This window comes from Phyllostomus discolor, chromosome 1 (genome assembly GCF_004126475.2).
Source record: "Phyllostomus discolor isolate MPI-MPIP mPhyDis1 chromosome 1, mPhyDis1.pri.v3, whole genome shotgun sequence".
NCBI classification, from domain to species: domain Eukaryota; kingdom Metazoa; phylum Chordata; class Mammalia; order Chiroptera; family Phyllostomidae; genus Phyllostomus; species Phyllostomus discolor.
Window position 1 is genome coordinate 123,804,620 of NC_040903.2, and position 25,038 is coordinate 123,829,657.

Below are 25,038 nucleotides of genomic sequence, written 5' to 3' on the forward strand. Positions count from 1 at the left end.
TACTATAGTTTACACCTTAACTATATACAGTTTAGCTCTGAGCTCTAGCTAGTAACTCACTACACTCTTCTTCAAAACATTGCACAGGCATACACTATCAACCCTTTCAAGCTGGAACGTTTGATGAAAATCTATCACAGGTGGGCTTTTTTCATTGGTGCCTCCAAATTGATTTCCTTGCCTGTAACCTTTCCTTACTCCACCAACTATCCCTCTGCTACTGGTTAAACTATTTTAAATACACTCCTTTTCAGTCTTGAAAACATTGCTTCCTATCTCCAGAATACATTTCAAACTTATGTATCACTCACCATTTTTATTCAAGTACTGTTTATTTAGTACCCAGTACAGGCCAAGGTACTATTTTAGGAATAGCAGTGAAAAGAAAAACTCATTCAAAATTGGTCATAGTTTGGTATACCAGATCATTCTAACATCATTGTGCATAATATTGTTTCACACCTTCCATGCTCTACTAGTTTTTTAAGAGTATTTTGCGAACTCTGCAATTTAATGACTTTAAATCTCAGCTTATCCCATTGATCTGCCCAGAGTTTGAGTTGAGTTTGTTCCCTTTTACAGTACACATTATCAGACTATAAATCATTAATGATTAATACTACAGTGCTTAATTGATTTTGCCTTTGCGTGACATATTCAGCGAGCTAATGAGCAATGGCATAAGGTGGCTTAGCTTATCCTAGCACTAAAGATTTCTATAGGGTTTCTGCTCATCTTTCATCTTCATTTGCTGCTGGAATAAATTATCTTCGTAGAGAATTCAAGTTTTACAAAGTTTTCTTATACATAATCCCATTTTAATTTTGGACCTCAAAACTCCAGTATATATATGTAAAGACTTAGTAGATAATAAAATTGGATTCCAAATCCATGCTTTCTGAATCAAAGTTTTACACTCTTTACCTCTATAATTTACTTGTTTCCCTCACTCATCTCCCTTCTGGTCGTATCACTGTCTACCTTCCTTAGCACTTTCCGTTATCCACTATTGTCTCTTTTTTGGCCATATTTTCTCTTTCATATTACCTTTATTTTCAGATTCTCTTCAGATTACTTGCTTACTGTAATTTAATTTTATTAAATAAGCAATACATGTTCATTTCTGAAAAAGGGAAATTGCATATAGGAAATTGAAAAAACTTAATTTTTTTTATTTTAGAGAAGGGGATAGAGGGAAAGAGGAAGAGAAACCTCAATTGTAGAAATATTGACGTGTTGTCTCTCATAGTGCCCCGATCATTGACTGAACCTGCATCCCAGGCATGTTGACCTGACTGGGCCTCGAACCAGAGACCTTTTTGCTTTGCAGGGTGATGCCCAACCACACAGGTCCAAGGCAAAACTTATTGTTATTTATTGATTTTGAGAGAGAGAGAGAGATGGAGAAAGAGAACGATTGTTGTTCCACTTACTTGTGCATTTATTGGTTGATTCTTTTTTGGTTTTGATGCTATATTCACTATCATTGGTTAATTCTTGTATGTGCCCTCACTGAGGGGTTGAATCCAGAACCTTGGGTACCGGGATGATGCGTAACCAACTGAGCTAGTCACCAGAGGAAAAAAAAAAACTTCTTTACCCACATTTTACCACCATTAACATGTTGGTGTATATACTCGTTTTATTTTATGTGTGCATATATACTTGATAGAGACACTGTACTTATTTTATAATGTCTTTTTTCCTTTAACACATTATGAACGTGTCCTGTGATTAAAGTATTTCATATATTAATGACATATAAATTCCATTGGGTAAGTATTCCATTAAAATGTTTTTCTCTTATTTTTAGTTGCAGGGCTAGTTAGACTTTTATAATTATCACTGCTTGTAAAAAACACCCTTTATTCCCCTTTATTCAGTCCTTCAGCTTTTCTTTAGTTCTTTCAATGAGTGATCAGTCTGCAATTCTTTGTTGACTTTTGGGTCAATAATAGTTCTTGATAACAGTGCTAGACTTCTGAGTGCTCAATGTCAAGAAGTTACTTAAAGTAGAAAATTCTTTTAGGCTTGGAACTCTGTTGTAAATTGATTAGTTTCTTTATAACAAAAGAAAACACACAGATTATGTGAAGTCTTTACCTTACTAGTAGTGAAGGGAAGGGAAGGGGAAAGAGAGAGAACATCAATGTGAGAAACTCTGATGAGTTGCCTCTTTCATGTGCCCTAACTGGGGACCAAACCTGCTACCAGGAACGTGCCCTGACTGGGAATCAAACCAGTGACCTGGTTTGTTGGGTTTGTGGAACAACACCCAACAAACTGAGCCACACTCATCAGGGCAGTAGTAGTGATTATATTTACTTTCTTAAATACTAAGTTCAAACTATATATATTTAAAATAACAGGTAAGTAAGGAATAGTTTTCTTTTGCCTTTAAAATTTTAAGTTCACCTTATCCAACAATCAATCAATGCAAACTTAGTAGGCACGTTTGCAATGACACAAAGTCAGTGGTCAAAATTAATAAAATGCGGAATCCATAATTATGGTCTCGATGCTTATCATAAAGGGTTGAAGCACGTTTAATGAGGCATTCAGATTTACAACTAAGGTTAAAGAGTCTAAACCAGGTGTTGGCAAACTATGACAGAGGCCTATTTTTGTTTGTTCTGAACTAAGAATGTTTTTCTCATTTTTAAAGACTTGTAAAACCAAAAACATAAAACAAAGAATATGCCACAATCTGTCCATAGCTTACAAAGCCAAAAATATTTGCTTTCTGGCCCTTTACAGAAGAAATGTGCCAACTTTAGATCTAAATTATAGGACCATAAAATGCACTTGGAAGAAAAGATCAAGTATTTAAAAGTATGTTTGTAACTATAAAACAGTACATATAAATAGAAAGTAACCAGGTCTTTACTCTCCTTTCAGCTTAGTTGCAAATGACATAAAAACTCAGTTTTTTGTTTTATTTTTAGAAGTCACAGATTAATACAAAAAATCACAATTTGAAAAGCACCCAAATACATTTAAAAACTGGTTAGTGACACAAGAAATAAAAGAAAACGAAAATAGATCACAACTGTAATAAAGTGATCATAGAGTAAACTACAACATAGAATCATAGAATTTTAGAATAAGATGGGACCTTCAAAATCATTTGGTTCAAGTCCTCACATTTTAGAGATGAGAAAACCGAGGCCTAGCCCTGGCAAGGGACTCACCCAAGGTCACATAGCTATATTTCTACAAAGCTAGAACTATAACCCATATCAGTAGAGATAGGTCAATATTTTACTATATGTTGATATATTTTTCCATTTTAACATATACAGGATTTGGAAAAATAGGACACCTTTCACACATCTACAGAAATAAATCCTTTTATTTTATAACATTCCTTTTCTTTAAGATGCATACAGTACTTATAGCCCAAGAATTCTGAGAAAAGCTATAGAAGACCTGGCACTATTTTTGAGAATTACACAACTGGGCAGCAAAATAACACCTTTATAAATGTCAGGACATATAGAAATAAAATTTAGTGTTTGCCCCCAAAACAGGGAAGTTACATTCAATACATTTTCTTTAATGTGCATTTTTAAAATGTTTAAATGTTTTCTAAAACTTTGGTCACCATGCTTTATTATAATTAGTTAAGCTTCACAATTATGTAGATGATTAAACCCAAGCGGTAAGCAAATGTTTCACATCAACACAAAACATCAACAGCAAGCTAATACTGCACAATCATATTAGCAGACTGATATGAGAAATACATACTTTTCAAATAGCACACAAAACTTTGTGATATAACATAATTCAATGACTTTTCTTCCACTTCATAAAATAAGGTTGAGTAATGAGACATAGAAGAACATGATTACACAATAAAAAAGTATATTTTTTAATTACAAATCTTATTGTACATACAGGGCAACAAATTGTGACTTCTATAGAACAGTGCAAATGAGCAGGAGTTTACTCAAAAATACTAAAATTGGATTCACTTCCTGTGACTCAGATTTTATGAGTATTAAGGTATATTAATTATTTTAGGTTTTTGTTTGATGGGACAAGTGGTACGTTTGATATAGATGTATACTTACAGGCTACAAATAAAAATAGCCATTAATTTAACTTACTAAATGAGAAGTACAGGCACTGAAAATGTAACTTTAAATGTTCCATTTGTCATCATGTAAACAGTTCTGTTCATCATACCGTATTTCATAAAAGATTCATAATTCATTTCAAATTGTCATATTAAGCAATTCCTCTAAACTCTTTTTAATATGTGGTGGTTGAGATGCAGCCTGATTTAACAGATTCTGGCCCATCTGTGTAAAAAGTGCTTTTGATAATTTAGCTGTGGCTATTCGTATATTTCCTCCAGCTCCAGGCAGAGAGCCACTATTTGTCATGTTCCCTAAGAGATGCCATAAAACAACCAACACTTTCTGTTCTGTCGCATGGGGCTTTCTTTGATAGAGTTCCATAACAATATCTGAAATACAAAAATATGGTAAGCCATGAGGTTTAAAAAAATAAATTCAAGTTCTGCTAATTTAAAAGCATATAAAATATATACTAAACTTATTCTCAATGCCATTTTTCTAAAATTTTAGCCACCCTACAAGAAGTAGGTCAGAAACTTTCACACCAAAGGTTGGAATCTTCAAGTATTAGAATTTCATATATGATGATTAGTTCAGACAAAAGTAGTAAAGATGGTAATGAAACCCATAACCATCTCAATGTTTTCCAAATGCAGTTAATTAAAAATTTAAACATTTTTGATCCATGGACCTTTTATCAAACACATAATTTGAAACAGCAGTTTTCTATGAACACCAATATTTGATTTTAATTATTTTTACTTATCCTGCTTATTTATATTAATAGGAAGACTAAGCACTTACTGTAAAAAAACTGGTAAAATTATTTTAAAGAAATTTAGGGCATAAAAGTCTTAAAAGATCCTCTTGCGGATCACTATAGGATTTATTTCTACCTCATGGGTAACGATACTGAATTTGGTAGCTATCCCAAAATTAAAATAAAATATCCATCAGTTTATTTTTAATTAATAAAATATTTATTATAAATAAACAATTTAAAAATATTTACCAGCAAGCTTTTCGGTCATATCCTGTTTTGCTTTTCCATTTAAAAAACTGAGCTTTTGTGCAAAATGGCTGCAGAAGCAAGTAATTATCTAAACGAAAAGAACATAGAGACATGTTTAAAGAATTATGAGATCTTAGTTTTCAATTATATAGCATTGAAAGCAAAAAAATATGCAAATGATTACAAGTGTGTTAAAAAGATTTTAAAATCTACCTTGCTCACCACTATTAAAAACTTCTTTACCCTTAACAGAGTAATATTCTTAGAGCAAATGAGACAAAAATACAACACAAAATATTAAAGGAGCTATCATACGGTGAATGTATATATATGTAAGGCATATGTTATATGTACATATATGTGTAGATATACACATACATATATATCTCTCCATCCAGAAAAAGTACAGCCATTGTTAATATAATGAAAATGGATTGCAAGACACCGACAGCCAAGGAGAGTGGACTGGAATATGCATGCATGAACAATGGTAACTTTGCTGTACTAATCAGTGGGGATGAAAGATGCATTGAATGAGCAAGTGTGCTGTGTGGCCTCACATTCAAAATGAACAGGTAGAGCAACAAAATTGCACCAAATTTTGCCTTAAGCTTGAACATTCCTCTGCAGAAACTATTAGGATAATTCAGAAGGCTGCAGCTATGGGCAACTGGTGATGGGCAGCTTCATCATGACAATGCACCTGCTCATACATCACATTTCATGCAGTTCTTAGTGAAACATCAAATCATGCAGGTAACTCAGCCCACCATCAGCACAGATTTGGTGCCCTGTGACTTCTGGTTTTTCCAAAAACTAAAATCATCTTTGAAAGGGAAGAGATTTCAGACCATCAATGAGTTTTCAGTAAATACCACAGGGCAGCTGATGGTGATTAGAAGAGCTGTAAGAGTTACCAAGGTGCCTGCCATGCAGGGGACTGAGGGTGTCATTGGCCTATGTACAGTGTTTCTTGTATCTTGTATCTTCTTCAATAAATGTGTCTATTTTCATATTACATGGCTGGATACTTCTGGACACAAGTATCATACATAAAGAATTCATACATAAAGAATTGTTTATCTCCTAGGTATCGTTATTCTAAATGGTACTTATACAGGTTTTTCATAAAACAGAAAAATGATTGCTTCTTAGGGGGTTTTATCTTACTGATTTTGCCAAAGTTTTTATTTTGAAATGATTATAGATTCATAGGAAGATGAAAAGACAGTACAGAGAGGTCTTGGGTGTCTTTCACCCAAGATAACATCTTACACAATTATAGGTGCCCTCTACTTTGATCTTACTCTTATTGTACTTTTTTTCCATTACCATTTAGCCCTCTTATGGCCACCACCCTCCAGCATCCCCACACACATTGTCTATATCCATGAGTCCTTTTTCCATTTTGCTCAATCCTTCCACACTGTCACCTCCAAACCACTATTAGCTGTCACCTTGCTCTCCATCTATGAGTCTGTCTCTATTTTGCTTGTTAGTTCAGTTTATTCATTAGATTCCACATATGAGTGAAATCATATGGTCTTTCTCTGACTGGCTTATTTCACTTAGCATAATGTTCTTCAGGTCAATCCATACTGTCACAAAGGGGGAAATTTTTTTCTTTATTAAGGCCCAGTAATATGCCATTGAGTAAATGTACCACAGTTGGTTTATCCACTCATCTACTGGAGGATATGTGGGCTGCTTCCAAATCTTGGTGACTGTAAATAATGTTCCAATGAACATGAAGGTTCCTATGTTCTTTGAAATTAATGGTTTGGATTTCTTCAGATATATTTCCAGATATGGGATTGCTGGGTCAAAAGGCAGATCCACTTTTAAGTTTTTGATGGATCTCTATACTATGTTCCAAGGTGGCTGCACCAATCTGCATTTCACCAACAAGGCAAAAGGGTTGCTCTTTCTCCACATTCTTGACAGCACTGATGACAGCAATTCTGACAGGAGTGAGATGGTATCTCATTGTGGTTTTAATTTGCATTTCCTTGATTAGTGATGTTGAGCATATTTCAGATGTCTATTGGTCATCTCTATGTCCTCTTTGGGAAAGGGATCTTTGGATTCAGATCCTTTGCCAATTTTTTAATTGGGTTGTGTTTTTTTGGTGTTGACTTTTTTATTTTATAAATTTTGGATGTTACTCTCTCATCAGATGTATCAGCAAATATGTCCTCCTATTCTGTGGTTGTCTTTTTATTTGGTTGATGATTTCCTTTGTTGTGCAAAAACTTCTTATGGACAGATATATCTGATAAAATATTGCTACCAGCAATGTCCAAGATTTTGCTGCCTATATTTTGTGATTTTTATGGTTTTGGGTAGAACATTTAAGTTTTTGATCCATTTTGAGTTTATTCTTTGCGTGGTGTAAGAAGGTGATCTAGTTTCATTTTTCTGCATATACTTGTCTCCCAACACCATTCAATGAATAAACTACCTTAGTCCATTGTATGTGCTTGCTTCCTGTGTTTCATATTAATCGACTATAAAGGTGTAGGTTTATTTTTGGGCTCTCTATTCTGTTCCATTGCTCTATGTGTCAGTTTTTATGCCAGTACCATGCTGTTTTGATTACTATAGCATTATAGTACAGTTTTGTATTAGGTAGCATAATTCCTCCAACTTTGTTCCTTCTTATGATTCCTGTTGCTACGCAGACCCTTTTGTGGTTCTATATAAATTTTTCAAATATTCATTCTATGAAATGAATGTGAAATATGTCACTGGAATCTTGATAGCCATTGCATGGAATCCATAGATTGCTGTGGGTAGTATGGATGTTTTATGATGTTCAATTCCTCTTATCCATGAGCATGGTATGTGCTTCCACTTATTTGTATATTTTCCTATTTCTTTCTTCAGTTTCTTGTAATTTTCTGAGTTCAGGTCTTTTAAATCCTTGGTTAGGTTAATTCCTAGGTATTTCATTCCTTGTATAGCAACTGTAATTGGATTGTTTCCTTAACTTCTTTTCTGCTGGTTTGTTACTGGCATATCAAAATACAAGTTATTTCTGAATATTAACTTTGTATCCTGCTATTTGCTGAATTCATTTATCAGTTCTAATAATTCTTGGTGGAAATTTTGGGATTCTCTATGTACACCAGCAAGTCATCTGCAAATAATGACAGTTTTACTTTTTTCTTTCCAATTTAGAAATCTTTTATTTGTTCTTCTTGTCTGACTGCTGTTGCTAGAACTTCCAGCACTATGTTGAAAAAGAGATGACATTCCTCTCTTGTTCCCAATCTTAAGGTGAACACATGTAGTTCTTGCCCATTGAGTATGATGCCAGCAGTCAGTTTCTCATATATAGCCTTTATTATGTTTAGATATGTTCCCTCTATTCCCATTTTGCGGTAAGTTTTGATCATAAATGAGTGCTGGATTTTTAACAAACACTTTTTTTGCATCTATTGATATGATCACGTGGTTTTTACCCTTCATTATGTTTATGTGGTGAATCACATGTATTGATTTGTGAAAGTTGTACTGACCTTGCATCTTGGAGTAAATCCCACTTAATCACGGTGCATGATCTTTTTGATTCATGGCTGTATTTGGCTTGCTAATATTTTGTTTAGGATTTTAGCATATATGTTCATCAGGGATATTGGCCTATACTTCCTTTCTTTTTAGTGTCTTTATCTGATTTTGGAATTAAGATAATACTGGCCTCATAAAATGAGTTTGGAAGCCTACTCTCTCCTTGAATTTTATGAAATAGTTTGAGAAGGAGAAGTGTTAGTTCTTAGAATTTTTGGTAAAATCCACCTGTGAGGCCATCTGGTCCAGGGCTTTTGTTTGTTGGCATATTTTGATTACAGTTTCAATCTCACTAGGTGTAATCTATTCAGATTTTCTGATTCTTGTGATTTATTTTTGGAAGACTGTGTTTCTAAGAATTTATCCCTTTCACCCTGGTTGTCCAGTTTGTTGGCATATGTTGATCATAGTATTTTCTTACAATCCTTTGTATTTCTTCGGTGTGCCCTGTTATTAATCCTCTATGGTTTCTGATTTATTTATTTGGGCCCTTTCCCTTTTTATCTCGAGTCTGATTAAAGGTTTGTCAACCTTGCTTTATCTTTTCAAAGAGCCATCTCTTGGGTTCACTGATCTTTATATTGTTTTATTAGACTAGTTTTCATTTATTACTGCTGTGATCTTTATTATTTCCTTACTTCTACTCACTTTGGGCTTTATTTGTTGTTCTTCGTAAGTTCCTGTAAGTGTGAAGTTAGACTGTTTGAGCTTTTCTTGTTTGTTTGTTTTTGAGCCCTCTTAAAATTGCTTTTCAGTGCTTCACACATTTTTGGATTGTTTTGTTCTCATTTACACTTGTTTCAAAGTATCTTTTCATTTCTTCCTTGATCTCACTGTTGATCCATTCACTGTTTAATAACACATCACTCAGCTTCTATGTCTTTGCATGATTTTCAATGTTCTTCTTGTAAATTGATTTCTAGTTTCGTAGCACAGTGGTCAGAGAAGATGCCTGATATAATTTCAACCTTCTTAAATTTTCTGAGGCTTGTTTTGTGTCCTAACGTGGTCTATTCTAGAAAATGTTCCGTGTGCACTTGAAAAGTATGTATATTTTGAGGCTTTGGGTGAAATGCTTTTAAGATATCATCAATTAAATCCATCTGATCTAGTGTGACATTTAAGGCCTCTGTCTCCTCTTTGATTTTCTGCCTGGAAGATCTATCCATTGAAATCAAGGGGTGTTAAAATCCCCAACTATGACTGTATTTCTATTGCCATCTCCCTTTATGTCCATCAAGACTTGCTTTACATACTTAAGTGTGGCTATGCTGGGTGAGCAAACGTTTACTAGGGTTATATGTTCTTGTTGGATTGTTCCCTTCATCATTATGTAGTGAACTTCTTTACCTCTTATTATAGCTTTGGTTTTAAAAGTCTGTTTTGTGTGATATAAGCATTGCTACACCAGCTTTGTTCCCCTTTACATTTGTATGAAATAGCGGTATTGAGTATTCCCATGATGCAGATGTTGTTACATCTCATGTCATCCAATAGTGTTTCCCTTTACTTCTGGTTTGTGTGTATCTTTCGATCTGAGATGGGTCTCTTGGAAGCAGCAATATATGGACTTTGTTTTCTTATCCATTCAGCCATCCTGGGTCTTTTGGTTGGAGCATTAAGCCACTTACATCTAAGGTGGTTATTAATAGATACGTATTTAGTGCCATTTTATTATTACACTGTTTTCCTCTGTTTTTTTTTTCTTTCTTTTTTTTCTTGTTCTTTTTCTTAAAGCAAGCCCTTTAATGTTTGTAGCAGTACTGGTTTGGTGTTAGTAAACTCCTTTAGCTTTCTCTTGTCTAGGGAGCTCCTTATTTCTTTGATTTTAAATGATAGCCTTGCTGGGTAAAGTAGCCTTGGATGTAGGGTCCTTGGTTTTCATCACCTTGAAATATTACACACCACTCCCTTCAGGCCTGAAATGTTTCTGTTGAGAAATCAGGTGACAGTCTATCTGGTGCTCCACTGTAGGTAACTACCTCCTTTTTTCTTGTGGCTTTTGGGATTCTCTCTTATCTTTAAGTCTTGTCATTTCAACTATGATGTGTCTTGGTGTGGGCCTCTTTGGGTCCAACTTGTTTGGGACTCTCTGAGCTTTCTGAACTTGTGTGTCTTTTTCCTTCAACCCAATTAGGGAAGTTTTGGGTCAATATTTCTTCATATAGGTTCTTGATCCCTTACTCACTCTCTTCTCCTTTGGGTATTCCCATGATGCAGATGTTGTTACATCTCATGTCATCCAAAATATTCTTAAGCTCTCATTTTTTTTAAGTTTTTTTTTCTTTTGTTGCTTTGCCTGCATGTTTCTTGCAGACAGGGCAAAAGACCCTGTCTTTCAAAACATTAATTCTATTCTCTGGTTTATCTATCCTACTCTTTATTCCTTCCAGTGTATTCTTTATTTCAGTTATGCATTCTTTATTCCTGACTGGGCCTTTTTCATGGTTTCTATGTCTTTTTCAAGCAGTTGAGTATCCTTACAATCATTACTCTACCTGATAAATTGTTTTCTTCCATTTCATCTGGTTCTTCTGGAGAATTCTCTTGTTCTTTCAATTGGGGCCTGTTTCTTTGTCTTCCATTTTTGCTGCTGTTTTTATTTTTTCCTTAGATGTTAAACTTTCAGTGATATAGCTGTTTGCTATAATCAGCAGCCCAGCTTAAGCTCTACAGGGTAGGGCTGGTTAATTCCAGCAGGCCGGGCTATTCCCCTCTGGCTGATGCTACTTGGAGAGGAGTGCTCTGCTGAGAAAGATGGCTTAAGTAGTATGGGGCATGACTCAGAGCAGAGATTCTAACAGCTGTTCCTTCAGTTCTCTCTCCAGAGCCACCAGCCCAAAATTCTCCTCAAGCATCTCTAGTCCACTCTACCTGCCTGAGGCCCAGGGTGTTTGCAAATGAAATTTTGTGCACTGGCCCTTTAAGAGCCTCTCTGCATCTCCAGTAGTCTCTCTCTGGCAGATAGAAACCCTACTGCTTTTCACCATTAGATGTTATCTACATTCCTTTCTGGCTGTGGTGCAGTAGGATTGGGAGCCTGCTTGATGTTTAGACCCCACACTTCTCAAGGGGAACCCCTCAGCCACTGAAATATTCCTCCAGAATTTCAGCTGTCACATCTGGGAACCCACCCTGCCCTTGTACCTCCTCCACACTCCCTACCAGTCTCACTGTAATGAAGGGGTATTCTGTCTGTCCTTGGTAATAAAGCTTCTCTTCAGCTAGTGTTCAACTAGTTATTTAGGATGATTACTCTGCAACTTAGTTGTAATTCCAGACTGGGCCTGGAAGAAGGTTAATGTAGCTTCCACTTTCTTCTGCCTTCTTGGATCTCCTTCTCCTGCTTTTTGAAAGTTCACTTTATGTCACCCTACTTTTATGAGAGACTTACATTAGTACCTGGTTTTGCTAACCAAAAGAAATCCCAAGATGATTTTTACTTTTATGGAAAAAAAAAGATGAAAAAACATTCAGCATTTGTTTGTAGTAAACCAATATAGAGGCAGTGTGCACCCCACTGCCTCTGTATTGGTGGAGTGGAACAACCAAGCTCCTTCTCCAGCAACTACAAGTAGTATCTCAGCATCAAGTTGCCACAGATTTGAACTGTGTGAGTATCTGTGTTTTATCTTGGTTTACTTTGTGAATCCATTAGAAAGATGTCTCCTAAGGTAACTGCTTTTTCAATTTAGGCCATTTTGAATTTTGGAAGGTTTGGACTTTACTTTTGGATATCAGGGGATACCTGTATAGCACAGTATCAAAACAAGAACTCTGACATTCATTGATACAATATGTGTATTTAGTTCTATGTCATTTGATCATGTGTAGATTTGTGTAACCATCACTGCAATTAAGATACAGAACTATTCTATCATGACAAAGATCTCCTTAGCACTATCTCTTTATAGTCCCACTTAGTACCTCTCCTTTAACTGCCCCTAAACCCTGACAACCACTAATCCATTTATATCTTTGTGATTTTGTCCTTTTGAGAAGGCTACACAATTGAAATCCTATAGCATGTGACCTTTCAGGACTGGCTTTTTTCACTCAGCATAATGCCCTTGAGATCCATCCAAATTGTGCTGTGTGTCAACAATTCATTCCTTTTTACTGCTAAACAGTATCTATGGTATAGAAGTATCACAGTTTGTTTCATCATTAACCTACTCAATTACATGTAGGTTGTTATAGTTGGCTGTTACAGATAAGCTGCTATGAACAATCGTGTACAGGCTTCTGCATTGACGTACGTTCTCACTTATATGAGATAAATGCTTAGTAATGTAATTGGTGAGTTATATGTTAAGTACATGTTTAGTTTTTTTTAAGAAACAACAAAACTATTTTCTGAAATGGCCATCACATTTTATTTACATTGTTACCAGCAATGTACAAGACATTCAGTTTCCCTGAAACCTTGTAAGCATTTTGGTGTTTCACTATTTTTTATTTCAGTTGTCTTAATACTTGCTATAGAGTGAATGTTTGTAAACCCCCTCAAAATACATATGCTGAAATCCAATCCCCAGTGTAATGGTATTTAAACATGGGCCTATGGGAAGTGATTCAAGTCATGAATGGGATTAGTGCCCTTATAAAAAGCCTCAGAGAGCTCCTGTGCCCATTCCATCATGCGACAACACAGCCAGAGGATGGCTGTCTATGAAACCAGACTGTGGGTTCTCACCAGACATAGAATCTGCCAACACCTTAATCTTGGACTTCCCATCCTCCAGAACCATGAGAAGGAAATGTTTGTTGTTTTGAAGCCAGTCTGTAGTTGTTATAGCACCCTAGAACAATTGTATAGTGATCATGGTCTTAATTTGCATTTGCATTTCCCTAATGACTAGTGATGTGGAACATCTTTTCATGTGTTTATTTACCATTCATATATACTCTTTGGTAAAAAATTTTTTCATGTCTTTGGCACATTTTCTAATTGGAATATTCATTTTTTCTTCAATGTTGAGTTTTGAGAGTTCTTTCTATATTCTAGATATAAGTTCTTCGTTACATATGTTGCTTACAAGTACTTTGTCCCAATCTGTAGTTTATATTTTTATCACTTAACAGGTATTTTGCAGAGCAAATGTTCTTAATATTGATGAAGTCCCATTTATTAACTTTTATGGATTATGCTTCAGAGTCATACTAACAATTCTTCACCAAGCCCTAAGGTCCTGAGGATTTTCTCCTATATTATCTTCTTTAAAAGTTTTATAGCTAAGTTTTTCATTTAAATCTATGATACACTTTGAGTTAATTTGTATAAGATGTGTGGCTGAGGTAGGAAAAAAACAGAAAAGTCTAGATAACAGGAGAGAAAGTCAATTTACTGGGGTAACAGTTAACCACTAAAAGTAATTTAACATATACTAAGTAAATGAAGAACTTTACGGTAACATTAAATAATAATAATTGAATTGTTAGGATTTCAGCATTATAAAAAATATATAAAATAAGAAAGTACAAAAGTAAAGTCCAAGTAACTGGAAGTGCCAAAATAAGATCCCTACCTACATGCTGACTCAGTGCCTGAACAACATTTGTGGCAGCAGCATAGATGCCTGGATTCTTGGAATTCAGATTGTTATCAACTATTGCTGGAATTAGCATGTTGATTATAGGAGATAAGTTGTCTCTAAGTAAAGGAATCATTTTGTGCATTGTTTCCAAAGCAACCAGATTTACTTTGCTATTAGAATCATGAAGTCGAGATTTAAAAGCATCAAAAATCTGAAAGTAAAATGGTAAATTATTTAACATGAAATAATATTTTTAACTATTGTATTTAAATTCTTTTGGTATTTCACGGTTTTTCCCTTTAGCATACTGTTTAAAACACACATACACACACTTTATTTAACCTGAATTTAGAAAATGGAAACTTCATAAAAATTTGAATGACAAATCTAAGTGTTGAATATTCTTATAGCAAAAAGGAAAGACCTCAAAAATCACCCCGAAGTCATCCTTATAAATTAGGGTTTGAGAAATTTTACTCAGTAAGCAGATGACTGATTACGATAGACGTGATAACAACGCTGTTTTCTAAAAGGTGCTGGTTAGCTACTCTAAGAATGTAAGAGATATTTCTATTTTTATGTATTCATAGCGAAAGTAGACATGTAAATTTTACTGGAGAGATTTCATTTAGGTTTCTTATGAGAACTTTAGCTGAAATTTTACAGTTAAATTTTATTATTACTTCTTAACCTCGTTACTTTAACAATTCTTCCTTGTTCTTCAGAATTCTTAACTTTCATAAATTAAAGGCAATAAAGTGAATACTAAGCAATTCGTAAGTCACATCAGGTGAGTGAAGAGCTATTCTGTGAGGCTGAGACTATTAATTAATAATTCCTGATATATAAATATGCATTTTAAAATATGTAGGTGCTGGCTGGTGTAGCTCAGTGGACTGAGCACAGGCCTGTGAACAAAAGCATCACTGGTTTGATTCCCAGTCATGGCACATGCCTGGGTTTGCAGGCCAGTATGGGTGTGCTAGAGGCAACCACACATTGATGCTTCACTCCCTCTCTTTCTCCCTACCTTCCCCATCTCTCTAAAATAAATAAATAAAATCTTTAAAAATTTTAACATGTCTAAATAAATAAATAAATAAAATATGTAAATTTTTTCATGTTAAGAACATTCTTCTTAGGAAGAATCTCTTCCTAAGAGATTTAGGAAGAACAGTCATCCTAAGAGATTTATTTTTACTCAACCAAAATATGTAAATTTCTGGTTCCTATGACATGGTAATATGGTACTTTCTTCTGAAAATTAATGAGACAACACCTCTAGAATTAAAAGGGTAATTAATTATAGTATATTTGCCAAACTTAATGCACATAATAAAATTAAAAATGGGATTTAACATTTATTACTCTCTCTCTATTGCTTGTTTTCCTAAAAGTAGGTATAGACATTGGTATATTTATATGTTTAACCTCTATACAAAAACTTTTATACATTCTAGAGTAATACTAATTAAGCCTCTTAAATATATACATCCCACAGTAATATCAAGTCTCTGGTTTTTAAAATAGTTACTGATTCATTCAACATATACTCAACTGAAAGTTGGGTTTTAAGAGCTTTCAAGGAGTTAACATCTAATGGAAAGATTCATACAAATAAGGAGCTATCTTGTTCCTTACTGTTCACTAGTTACTTTGACTTGTTCTAGAATGCTTTCAAAACAGCAAAACTTATTCTATTCTTTTCACTAAGGTTATTTTAACATTTTAAAATAATATATAAAGTACTAAGATTTAGGGCAACTTTTTATACTAATATAACTTTATTAGCCACAGACAGAAAAAGAAAATTAATTTTGTTGTGTCCTTACCTTTACAATGTTTCCAACAACAAGCTCTTGATTATTTTCAGTATCTGATAAAAGTTGCTTAATCCCATTAATACGATCACGAAAGTCTTTGCATTTAATAAACCTGTTATGACTTTGACATACTCAGCACTTTCTAAGGAATTATGAGGAAATGATTTTCTGGTGACTTCACGAATTTCAGTTACCTCTCTAAAGTAAAAGAAAGGTAAATTAATGTCATTATTAATTTCTTATAAAATACATAATAAATAATTCTCATTATATATTTATTTTCTAAGAATTCACAAAATAATCTAACCAAAATCCCATATACCTTTGTTGGGACCTCCAAGATCTCCCCTGGATTTGGGGATTTGTTAGGAAGCATGGGGTTCACCATGCAGTTTTACTCACAGCGAGCATTATTACAGCAGAAGGATACAAAGCAAAATCAGCAAAAGGAGTAGGCACATGGGTCAAAGTCTAGAGGAAACCAGATGTAAGCTTGCTAGGGTCCTTTCGCAGTGGAGTCACATAGTATAGACTTAATTTTTCTAGAAACAAATTGATAACCCTTGTGAAATGTTGTCTACCAAAGAAGTTTATTACATGGATAGTGTCCAGAGTTTTATTGGAAATTAGTCATGGTTGGTTCCCTGTCTAGAAGATACCAAACTCCAAACTCCCAAAAGGAAAAAACTTCAGTATAAACCATTCTGATTGCCCAAATAAACTAGGCACCATAAACTATGCTTATTAGTTAGGGAATGGTGAAAATTATCTTGGAATCTTGGTTCATAGGTGCCAGGCATAAGCTAACTATGCAAGTAGGCCGTTTTAAGGACTGCAGTCTCAGGCCTTCTATGTTAACCTTTTCCTATGAAACAGACACGTGAACATGCAAGGGAAAATTAGAAATTTGAGACCAGCAGGATTTCAATGACTTAGTATTGGCAGCACAATGTTTTCCATTGCTATAAAAGGGTGACTCAATGTAGTAGGTGATAATACCTTTGAAACTAAAGAGTCCTGCAAATTGACAGGTCCTAAAGAGAATGGTAACAATTGCCAGTTACTACCATTTCACTGACTAGCAGTATAAAATTCAATGCTAAAGTTGTCTTAAGTGCAGTGATTTAACGAATGACTCAGAATTATTATAAAAGTAGATAAAGGATGATGATCTAAAAATACAGAGCTTGGAAATATTTATCCATTATTTATAATTTGTTTAAATAAATTAATCTGAGGTTAATTTGTAAATGATTAATTCTATTCTAATTAATTCTATAATAAGAAAAACAAAGGATTACATTTATATTTAAACTGAGGACTATACAATATAAGACATAAAAGGTGAATAAACAAAAAGATTAAAACAGAAGGACACCTCAAGAAGCCATCTAATTACTGAAACATATTTATAAAGATGGCTTTCTATTGTTCAAACAGGACAGATTTCATAGTAAATAAACACATAATACACTTTAGGGGAAAGATAAAGTAACATGAAAGAAGTCACTATGTATATTAAACATTAATACATTTATTAAAAAAGAGAAGACATTAAGAATAATAGGACATAGATACAAACATCATCAACAAAAATTTCATAAATTAAAAGAATCATACAAAATGACCAAGTGGGATTTATTCCAGGGATGCAAGGATGGCTCAATATCCACAAATCAATCAACATGATACACCACATTAACAAAAAATGAAGGATAAAAAGTCATACGATCATCTTAACAGATGCAGAAAGAGCATTTGTTAAATCGACATCTACTCATGATAAAAATAGTCAACAAATTCGGTATAGAGAAATTGTACCTCAACATATTAAAGGCTATACTTGATAAGCTCACAGCTATTACCACAATCATCAATAAAAAGTTGAAAGTTTTTCCTTTAATATTAGGAACAAGACAAGAATGCCAATTCTCACCACTTTTATTCAACATACTACTAAGAGTCCTAGCTGAAGCAAGTAGGTGAGAAAAAGAAATAAAGGTATTTGAATTAAAAAGGAAGAAGTAAAAACAGTCTTTATTTGCAAGTGATATATTATATATGGAAAACTCTAAAGGCTCCACCAAAAAACTTTTAGACTAAATCAATAAATTCAGGGAAGTTCAGGATTTAAAATCAATATACATATTCAGTTGTGTTTCTAAAACACAAAAACACAACACAAAGTTTATAATAATACACTATCAGAGAAATTAAGAAAACAATCCTAATTATAATTACATAAGAATAAAACACCTAGGCACTAAGGAAGTAAAAGACTTGCACACTGAAAACTGTATGACAATGATAAAAAAAAAAACTGAAGGAAAACTTGGAAAGAAAAGAGCTGTGATCCACCCCTTCCACTGAGAACATACTTTCTTCTAAGGAAGCTCAGTTGTGTGGATACAGGTGTGCCAAGACAAAAAAAATGGCCCAAATGGAAGAAAAATCAATGCTCCAGAACAAATACAACTAAGCGACAAAGAGATAGCCAACCTATCAGATGCATAGTTCAAACACTGGTAATCAGGATGCTAACAGAACTGGCTGAATTTGGTCGCAAATTACATGAAAAAATGAAGGCTACGCTAAGTGAAATGAAGGAAAATGCACAGGGATCCAACAATGATGAGAAGGAAACTGGAATTTCAATCAACGGTGTGGACCAGAAGGAAGAAAGGAACATCCAACCAGAAAAGAATGAAGAAACAAGAATTCAAAAAATTGAGGAGAAGCTTAGGAACCTCCAGGACATCTTTAAACGTTCCAACATCCAAATTATAGGGGTACCAGAAAGAGAAGAGGAAGAGCAAGAAATTGAAAACTTATTTGAACAAATAATGAAGGAGAACTTCCCCAATCTGGCAAAGGAAATAGACTTCCAGGAAATCCAGGAAGCTCAGAGAGTCTCAAAGAAGTTGGATCCAATGAGGAACACACTAAGGCACATCATAATTACATTAGCCGAGATGAAAAATAAGGAAAGAATCTTAAAAGCAGCAAGGGAGAAGGGAGACAGTTACCTACAAAGGGAGTTCCCATAACACTGTCAGCTGATTTCTCAAAAGAGACCCTACAGGCAAGAAAGAGCCGGAAATAAGTATTCCAAGTCATGAAAGGCAAGGACCTACATCCAAGATTGCTCTATCCAGCAAAGTTATCATTTAGAATGGAAGGGCAGATCAAGTGCTTCTCAGATAAGGTCAAGTTAAAGGAGTTCATCATCACCAAGCTCTTATTATAGATAATGTTAAAGGGTCTTATCTAAGAAGAAAAAAAGATAAAAATACGAACAGTAAAATGACAACAAACTCACAGTTATTAACAACCATACCTAAAACAAAAAACAAACTAAGCAAACAACTAGAACAGGAAGAGAACCACAGAAATGGAGATCACATGGAGAGTTATCAGCAGGGGAGTGGGAGGAGGAGAAAGAGGGAAAAGGTACAGAGAATAAGTAGCATAGAAGGTAGGTAGAAAATAGACAGGGGGAGGTTAAGAATAGTATAGGAAATGCAGAAGCCAAAGAACTTATATGTATGACCCATGCACATGAACTAAAGTGGGGGCAGAGGGGATGTGGGTGGGAGAGACTGTGCAGGGCAGAGGGGAATAAAGGGGGCAAAATGGGAGAACTGTAATAGCATAATCAATAAAATATATTATTTAAAAAACTGAAGACACAAATAAATGGAAGATATTTTGTGCTAATGAAGTGAAAGAAATATTATTTTTGAAATGTCCATAGTATCCAAAGCAATCTATAGGTTCAGTTCAATCTCTATCAAAATTCCAATGGTATTTTTCACAGCCCTAATATTTACATGGAACCACAAAAGACCCAGAAGAACCAAAGCAATGTTGAGAAAGAGAAACATAGCTGGAGGCATCACATTTTCTGAATTCAAACAATATTACAAAGCTACAGTAATCAAAACAGTACAGTATTTGCATAAAACAGGCATAAATTAATGGAACAGAATAAAGAGCTGAGATAAATTCCCACATATATGTTCAAATAATTTATGACAAAGGAGTCAAGAAGATATAATAAAGAAAGGATAAGTGTCCCAGGTTCGATTCCCAGCCAGGGTACATTCCTGGGTTGCAGGCCATAACCCCCAGCAACCACACATTGATATTTCTCTCTCTCTCTCTCTCTCTCTCTGCCCCCCTTCCTTCCCTCCCTAAAAATAAATAAATAAAATCTTAAAAAAAAAAAAAAAAAAGAAAGAAAGGATAGTTTCTTCAATAAATGGTGTTAGAAAAGGTAAACACCCACATGCAAAAGAGTAAAACTGGACCCCTTTGTTACACTATACACAAAAATCAACTCAAAATTAATTAAGGACTTGAATGTAAAACCTGAAACCATAAACTGCTAGACTAAAAAAAGGTGGTGAGCTCATTGATGTTGGTATTGGTAATGCTGTTTTGGGTCTGACACCCGAAACAAAGGCAAGAAAAGGAAAAATAAGCAAATGGGACTACATCAAACTAAAGAGCTTCTGCAGAGTAAAGCAAGACATCAAAAACTTGAAAAGGCAATCTACAGATGAGAGAAAATATTTTCAATCAATATATCTGATAAGAAGTTAACATCCAAAAATATAGAGGACTCATCTGATGCAAAAAAAAAAAGCGATATGATTAAAATATGGGCAAGGGAACTAAATAGACATTTTTCCAAATAAGACATGTAAGTGGCCAACAGGTACATGAACGGTGTTCAACATCACTAATCTTCAGGGAAATGCAAATAAAAATTATAATGATATATCACCTCACACCTGTTAGAATGGCTATTATAAAAAAGACCAGAAGCCCTGGTAGGGTATGTTCTATTGGTTAGCACATCATCGCAATATGCCAAGGTTGCAGGTTCAATCCCTGGTCAGGGCACATACAAGAATCAACCAATAAATGAACAAATAAGTAGAACAAAAAATCAGTATTTCTCTCTCTCCCCTCTCCTCTCTGTCTAAAATCAATAAATTTTAAAAAATTTAAATTAAAATACAATAAAAAGACAAGAAATAAATGGTGGCAAAAATGTACTGAACACTTGTACACTCTTAGTGAGAATGTAATCTGATACAGTATGGAAGTTCCTCAAAAAATTAAAAAATAGAACTACCATATGATCCAGCAGTTGCACTTCTGGTTTTATATCCAAAGGAAATAAAATCACTACCTTGAAAAGATATATGTACCACTAGGTTCACGGTAGCATTATGCATACTAGTAAAAGCACAGAAACAACCTAAGTGTCCTAAGTGTCATGGACACTTATCAATAGATAAGGAAAATGTGGTATATATACACACAATAAAATGTTTTATTTTTTATTTTAATTGTTGTTCAAGAACAGTTTTCTGCCTTTTACTCCCACCCAGCTCACCCTCCAGCCCTCCCCACCTCCCTCCCATTTCCATTCCCCCCTAGTTTTTGTCCATGTGTCCTTTATACCTGTTCCTGCAAACCCTTCCCCTTTTTCCCTGAAATTCCCTCCCCTCTCCCCTTTGGTCACTGTCAGCCTGTTCTCTATTTCAGTGTCTTTGGTTATATTTTGCTTGTTTGTTTGTTTGTTCATTAGCTTCCTGTTAAAGGTGAGATCACATAGTATGTGTCTTTCACCGCCTGGCTTATTTCGATTAGCATAATGTTTTCCAGTTCCATCCATGTTGTCGCAAAGGGACAATGAAATATTATTTAGCCATAAAAGGAAGGAAATCCTGCCATTTGGGACAACATGGATAGGCTTTGAGGGCATTATGCTAAGTGAAATAAGTCAGAGAGATAAAAATATTGTATGATCTCACTTCTACGTGGAATCTAAAAAAACCAAACTCACTGATAAAGAAACAGATTGGTAGTTGCCTGAGGCAGACAGTAAAATGGGTGAAGATGGTCAAAGAGTACAAATTTCCAGTTATCAGTTTGTACTGGTGACTACAGTTAACAATACTGGGCTGTGTATTTGAAAGTTGCTAAGAGAGTTAATCTTAAAGGTCTTACGACACAAAGAAATTATATAAGGTGATGGATGTTATCTAAACTTATTGTGGTAATCATTTCACAATACACACATACATCAAATCATTATGTTGTACACCTTAAACTAATGTAGTGTTATATGTCAATTATAGCTCAATAAAATTGAAGGGAAAAAGAATGAATATAGTCATGACACATTTATAAAATATATTGACTATTCAAAGTAAATGTAACATTAATGTATTGTGGAGACTATAACATAGGTAGAAGTAAAATGTATGACAAAAATAGCATAAAAGATGAAAGGGGACATAAAAATATACTGTTGTATGGTTCTTATTTTATACCTAAATTGGTTTAATATTATTTGAAAGTAGACTATTAGAAGAGGAAGATACATACTGTAAAGTATGTATATTACAAACTCTAGATCAACCACTTAAAAAATGATGAGGTGATAAATGGAATACTAAAATAACCACATATTCACGCATCAATCAAATCAAAAGAAGACACAAAAAGAGTAAAAACAGAAACAAAGACTAGAGGACTAATTGAATAATACTATCATGATGATAGGCTTTCTTTCACCCAACTATATGAGTAATTAACATCAAATATAAATGATCAAATTCCCCAAATAAAAGGCAGAGATTGTTAGACTGAATAAAAAAGCAAGACAATCATATACTGTCTACAAATAAAACCACTTTAAAAATATATACTAGGATATGCAAGTCAAAACCACAATATGTTAAAGAAAAATTATTCTGACACTTGCAAAATGATACAAAAAACTTTATTCAAGACTACTGCAATATGGATCATGACTACTGCAACAGGAGAGAAACGTGTGTTCAACTCTGAATGCTGAGACAAATGGGGGTTTACAGCCAACATACATAGTGAGGGGATCACTAGACAATGCTAAGAGGAAACATCAAGTAGACCACGTATTTATACATCAAAGGTGGAATATGAGGAACCCAGTCAGATAACAAGGGGAAAGAAGGGAATGACTTAGCAGGATTCTTTGCTAAGACTGACTTAGGTAGGCCAAGAACAGTGCCCAAGCAGAAAGCCTAGTGCAAAAGAGGGCTCAGAGAAGCCTGTCTAAAATTTGGTCAAAGAGACAGTGTGTCAAATGAGATACCAGTTTATATCCACTTGGATAACAAGTGTTGACGAGGATGTGGAGAAATTGGAACACTCTATTGCTGGTGGGATTGTAAAATGGTGCCACTTAGAAAACAGTCTGGCAGTTAGTCAAAAGGTTAAACATAGGGTTATCCTGTGACCCAGTAATTCCACTCCTGCATACCCAAGAGATGGAAATATGTACACAACAAAATCCAAAGATCCATCAACTAAGGAATAAACAAATACCCATACAATGAAATATTTAGCTCCAAAAGGAATGGGCTATTGATACACACTACAAACTTGGATGAACTCTGCAAACATATTAAGTCTAAGAAGTCAGTTACAAAAATCCTCTTATCATTTGATTCCATTTATATGAAATGTCTACAACTTTAAAATCCACAGAAACCAGACTGCCTACATTTGGAAATGGGAAGATGGTGCGGAAATGAGTATGGACTGATAATGAGTATGGGATTTTTTTTGAGGTGATGATAATGTTCTACAATTGATTGTGATGATGGTTGCACAACTTAGTGAATATACTAAAAACCACTGAACTGTATGCCTTAAATGGCTGAATTACACAGTATAAGAATTAGATCTAGTTATTCAAAAATGACATACCAAAAGAAAGAGATATATCATACAAACACTACTGAACTATTAGATAAAGTAGACTTTAGGAAAAGGAATACTAACTGTGGAAAAGAGAGAAACTTCATAATGATAAAAAGGTCAATTTATCAAAAAGTCATAAGTAAACATATCTGAACTTAATTACATTGCACCAAAATACACAAAGCAAATAGAGATAGAATTGAAAGTATAAGTAAACAATTTGATAAATATGGCTGGAGATATCAATACTCCTATCTCAGAAACTGACAGAATAGACAGCAAATCAGTTAGGGTATAAAAGACTTTACTAACATAATCAATCAATTTAACCTGACATTTTATAAAACATTACACCCAGTAAGAGTATAAAAACACCTATTCAAGTAAATATAAAAATATTCTCAGCCCTGGCTGGCGTAGCTCAGTGGATTGAGCGCGGGCTGGGAACCAAAGTGTCCCAGGTTCGATTCCCAGCCAGGGTACATTCCTGGGTTGCAGGCCATAACCCCCAGCAACCGCACATTGATATCTCTCTCTCTCTCTCTCTCTCTCCCCCCCATTCCCTTCCTTCCCTCCCTAAAAATAAAAATAAAAAAAAAATTCTCTAATAAAGTACATATTGGACCATAAAGAGTAATTTTAAAAGAACTGAAATCATATGGAGCATAATTAATGACACAACAGGATTGTTCAAAATCATGAATAAGAAGATATTTGGAGCCCTGGCTGGCATAGCTCAGTGGATTGAGCATGGGCTGCAAACCAAAGTGTCGCAGGTTCAATTCCCAGCCAGGGTACATGCCTGGGTTGCAGGCCATAACCCCCAGCAACCACACACTGATGTTTCTCTCTCTATCTCCCTCCCTTCCCTCTCTAAAAATAAATAAATAAAATCTTTTTAAAAAAAGATATTTGGAAAATCTCCAAATATTTGGAAATGAAACATACTTCCAAAGAGCTCTCATATGAAAGAACATATTCCTGTATTTAAGAAAAAACCACAAGGGTATTTATTACCTAGCATTATTCAATACCGTCCTAACATTATCAGTAATAAGATAGAATAACAACATCCACCTCATGAACTGATGCACTGAGAAGGGCACAACATAATTTCTGTGTTCTTGTCAAAACTGCATAATGTCAGCTGTTAGAAAACATCAAATAAATCTATAGCATGTTGGTCAGAGAAGATTCTTGATATGATTTCAACCTTCTTAAATTTTCTGAGGCTTGTTTTGTGT

At 34.5% G+C, this 25,038-nt stretch overlaps 1 protein-coding gene across 1 annotated transcript in view; it reads right to left on the reverse strand.

Annotated features, from left to right (window-relative positions):
• Window positions 1-3,334: 3,334 nt before the first annotated feature.
• Window positions 3,335-25,038, reverse strand: part of TOGARAM1 (TOG array regulator of axonemal microtubules 1) — a 105,829-nt gene continuing 84,125 nt past the window's right edge. The window contains 6 exon segments of the mRNA XM_036028830.1: window positions 3,335-4,474; window positions 5,098-5,143; window positions 5,145-5,185; window positions 14,196-14,415; window positions 16,037-16,128; window positions 16,131-16,225. Of these exon segments, the coding sequence (XP_035884723.1) occupies window positions 4,209-4,474; window positions 5,098-5,143; window positions 5,145-5,185; window positions 14,196-14,415; window positions 16,037-16,128; window positions 16,131-16,225 (760 nt within the window). The 3' untranslated portion in view covers window positions 3,335-4,208.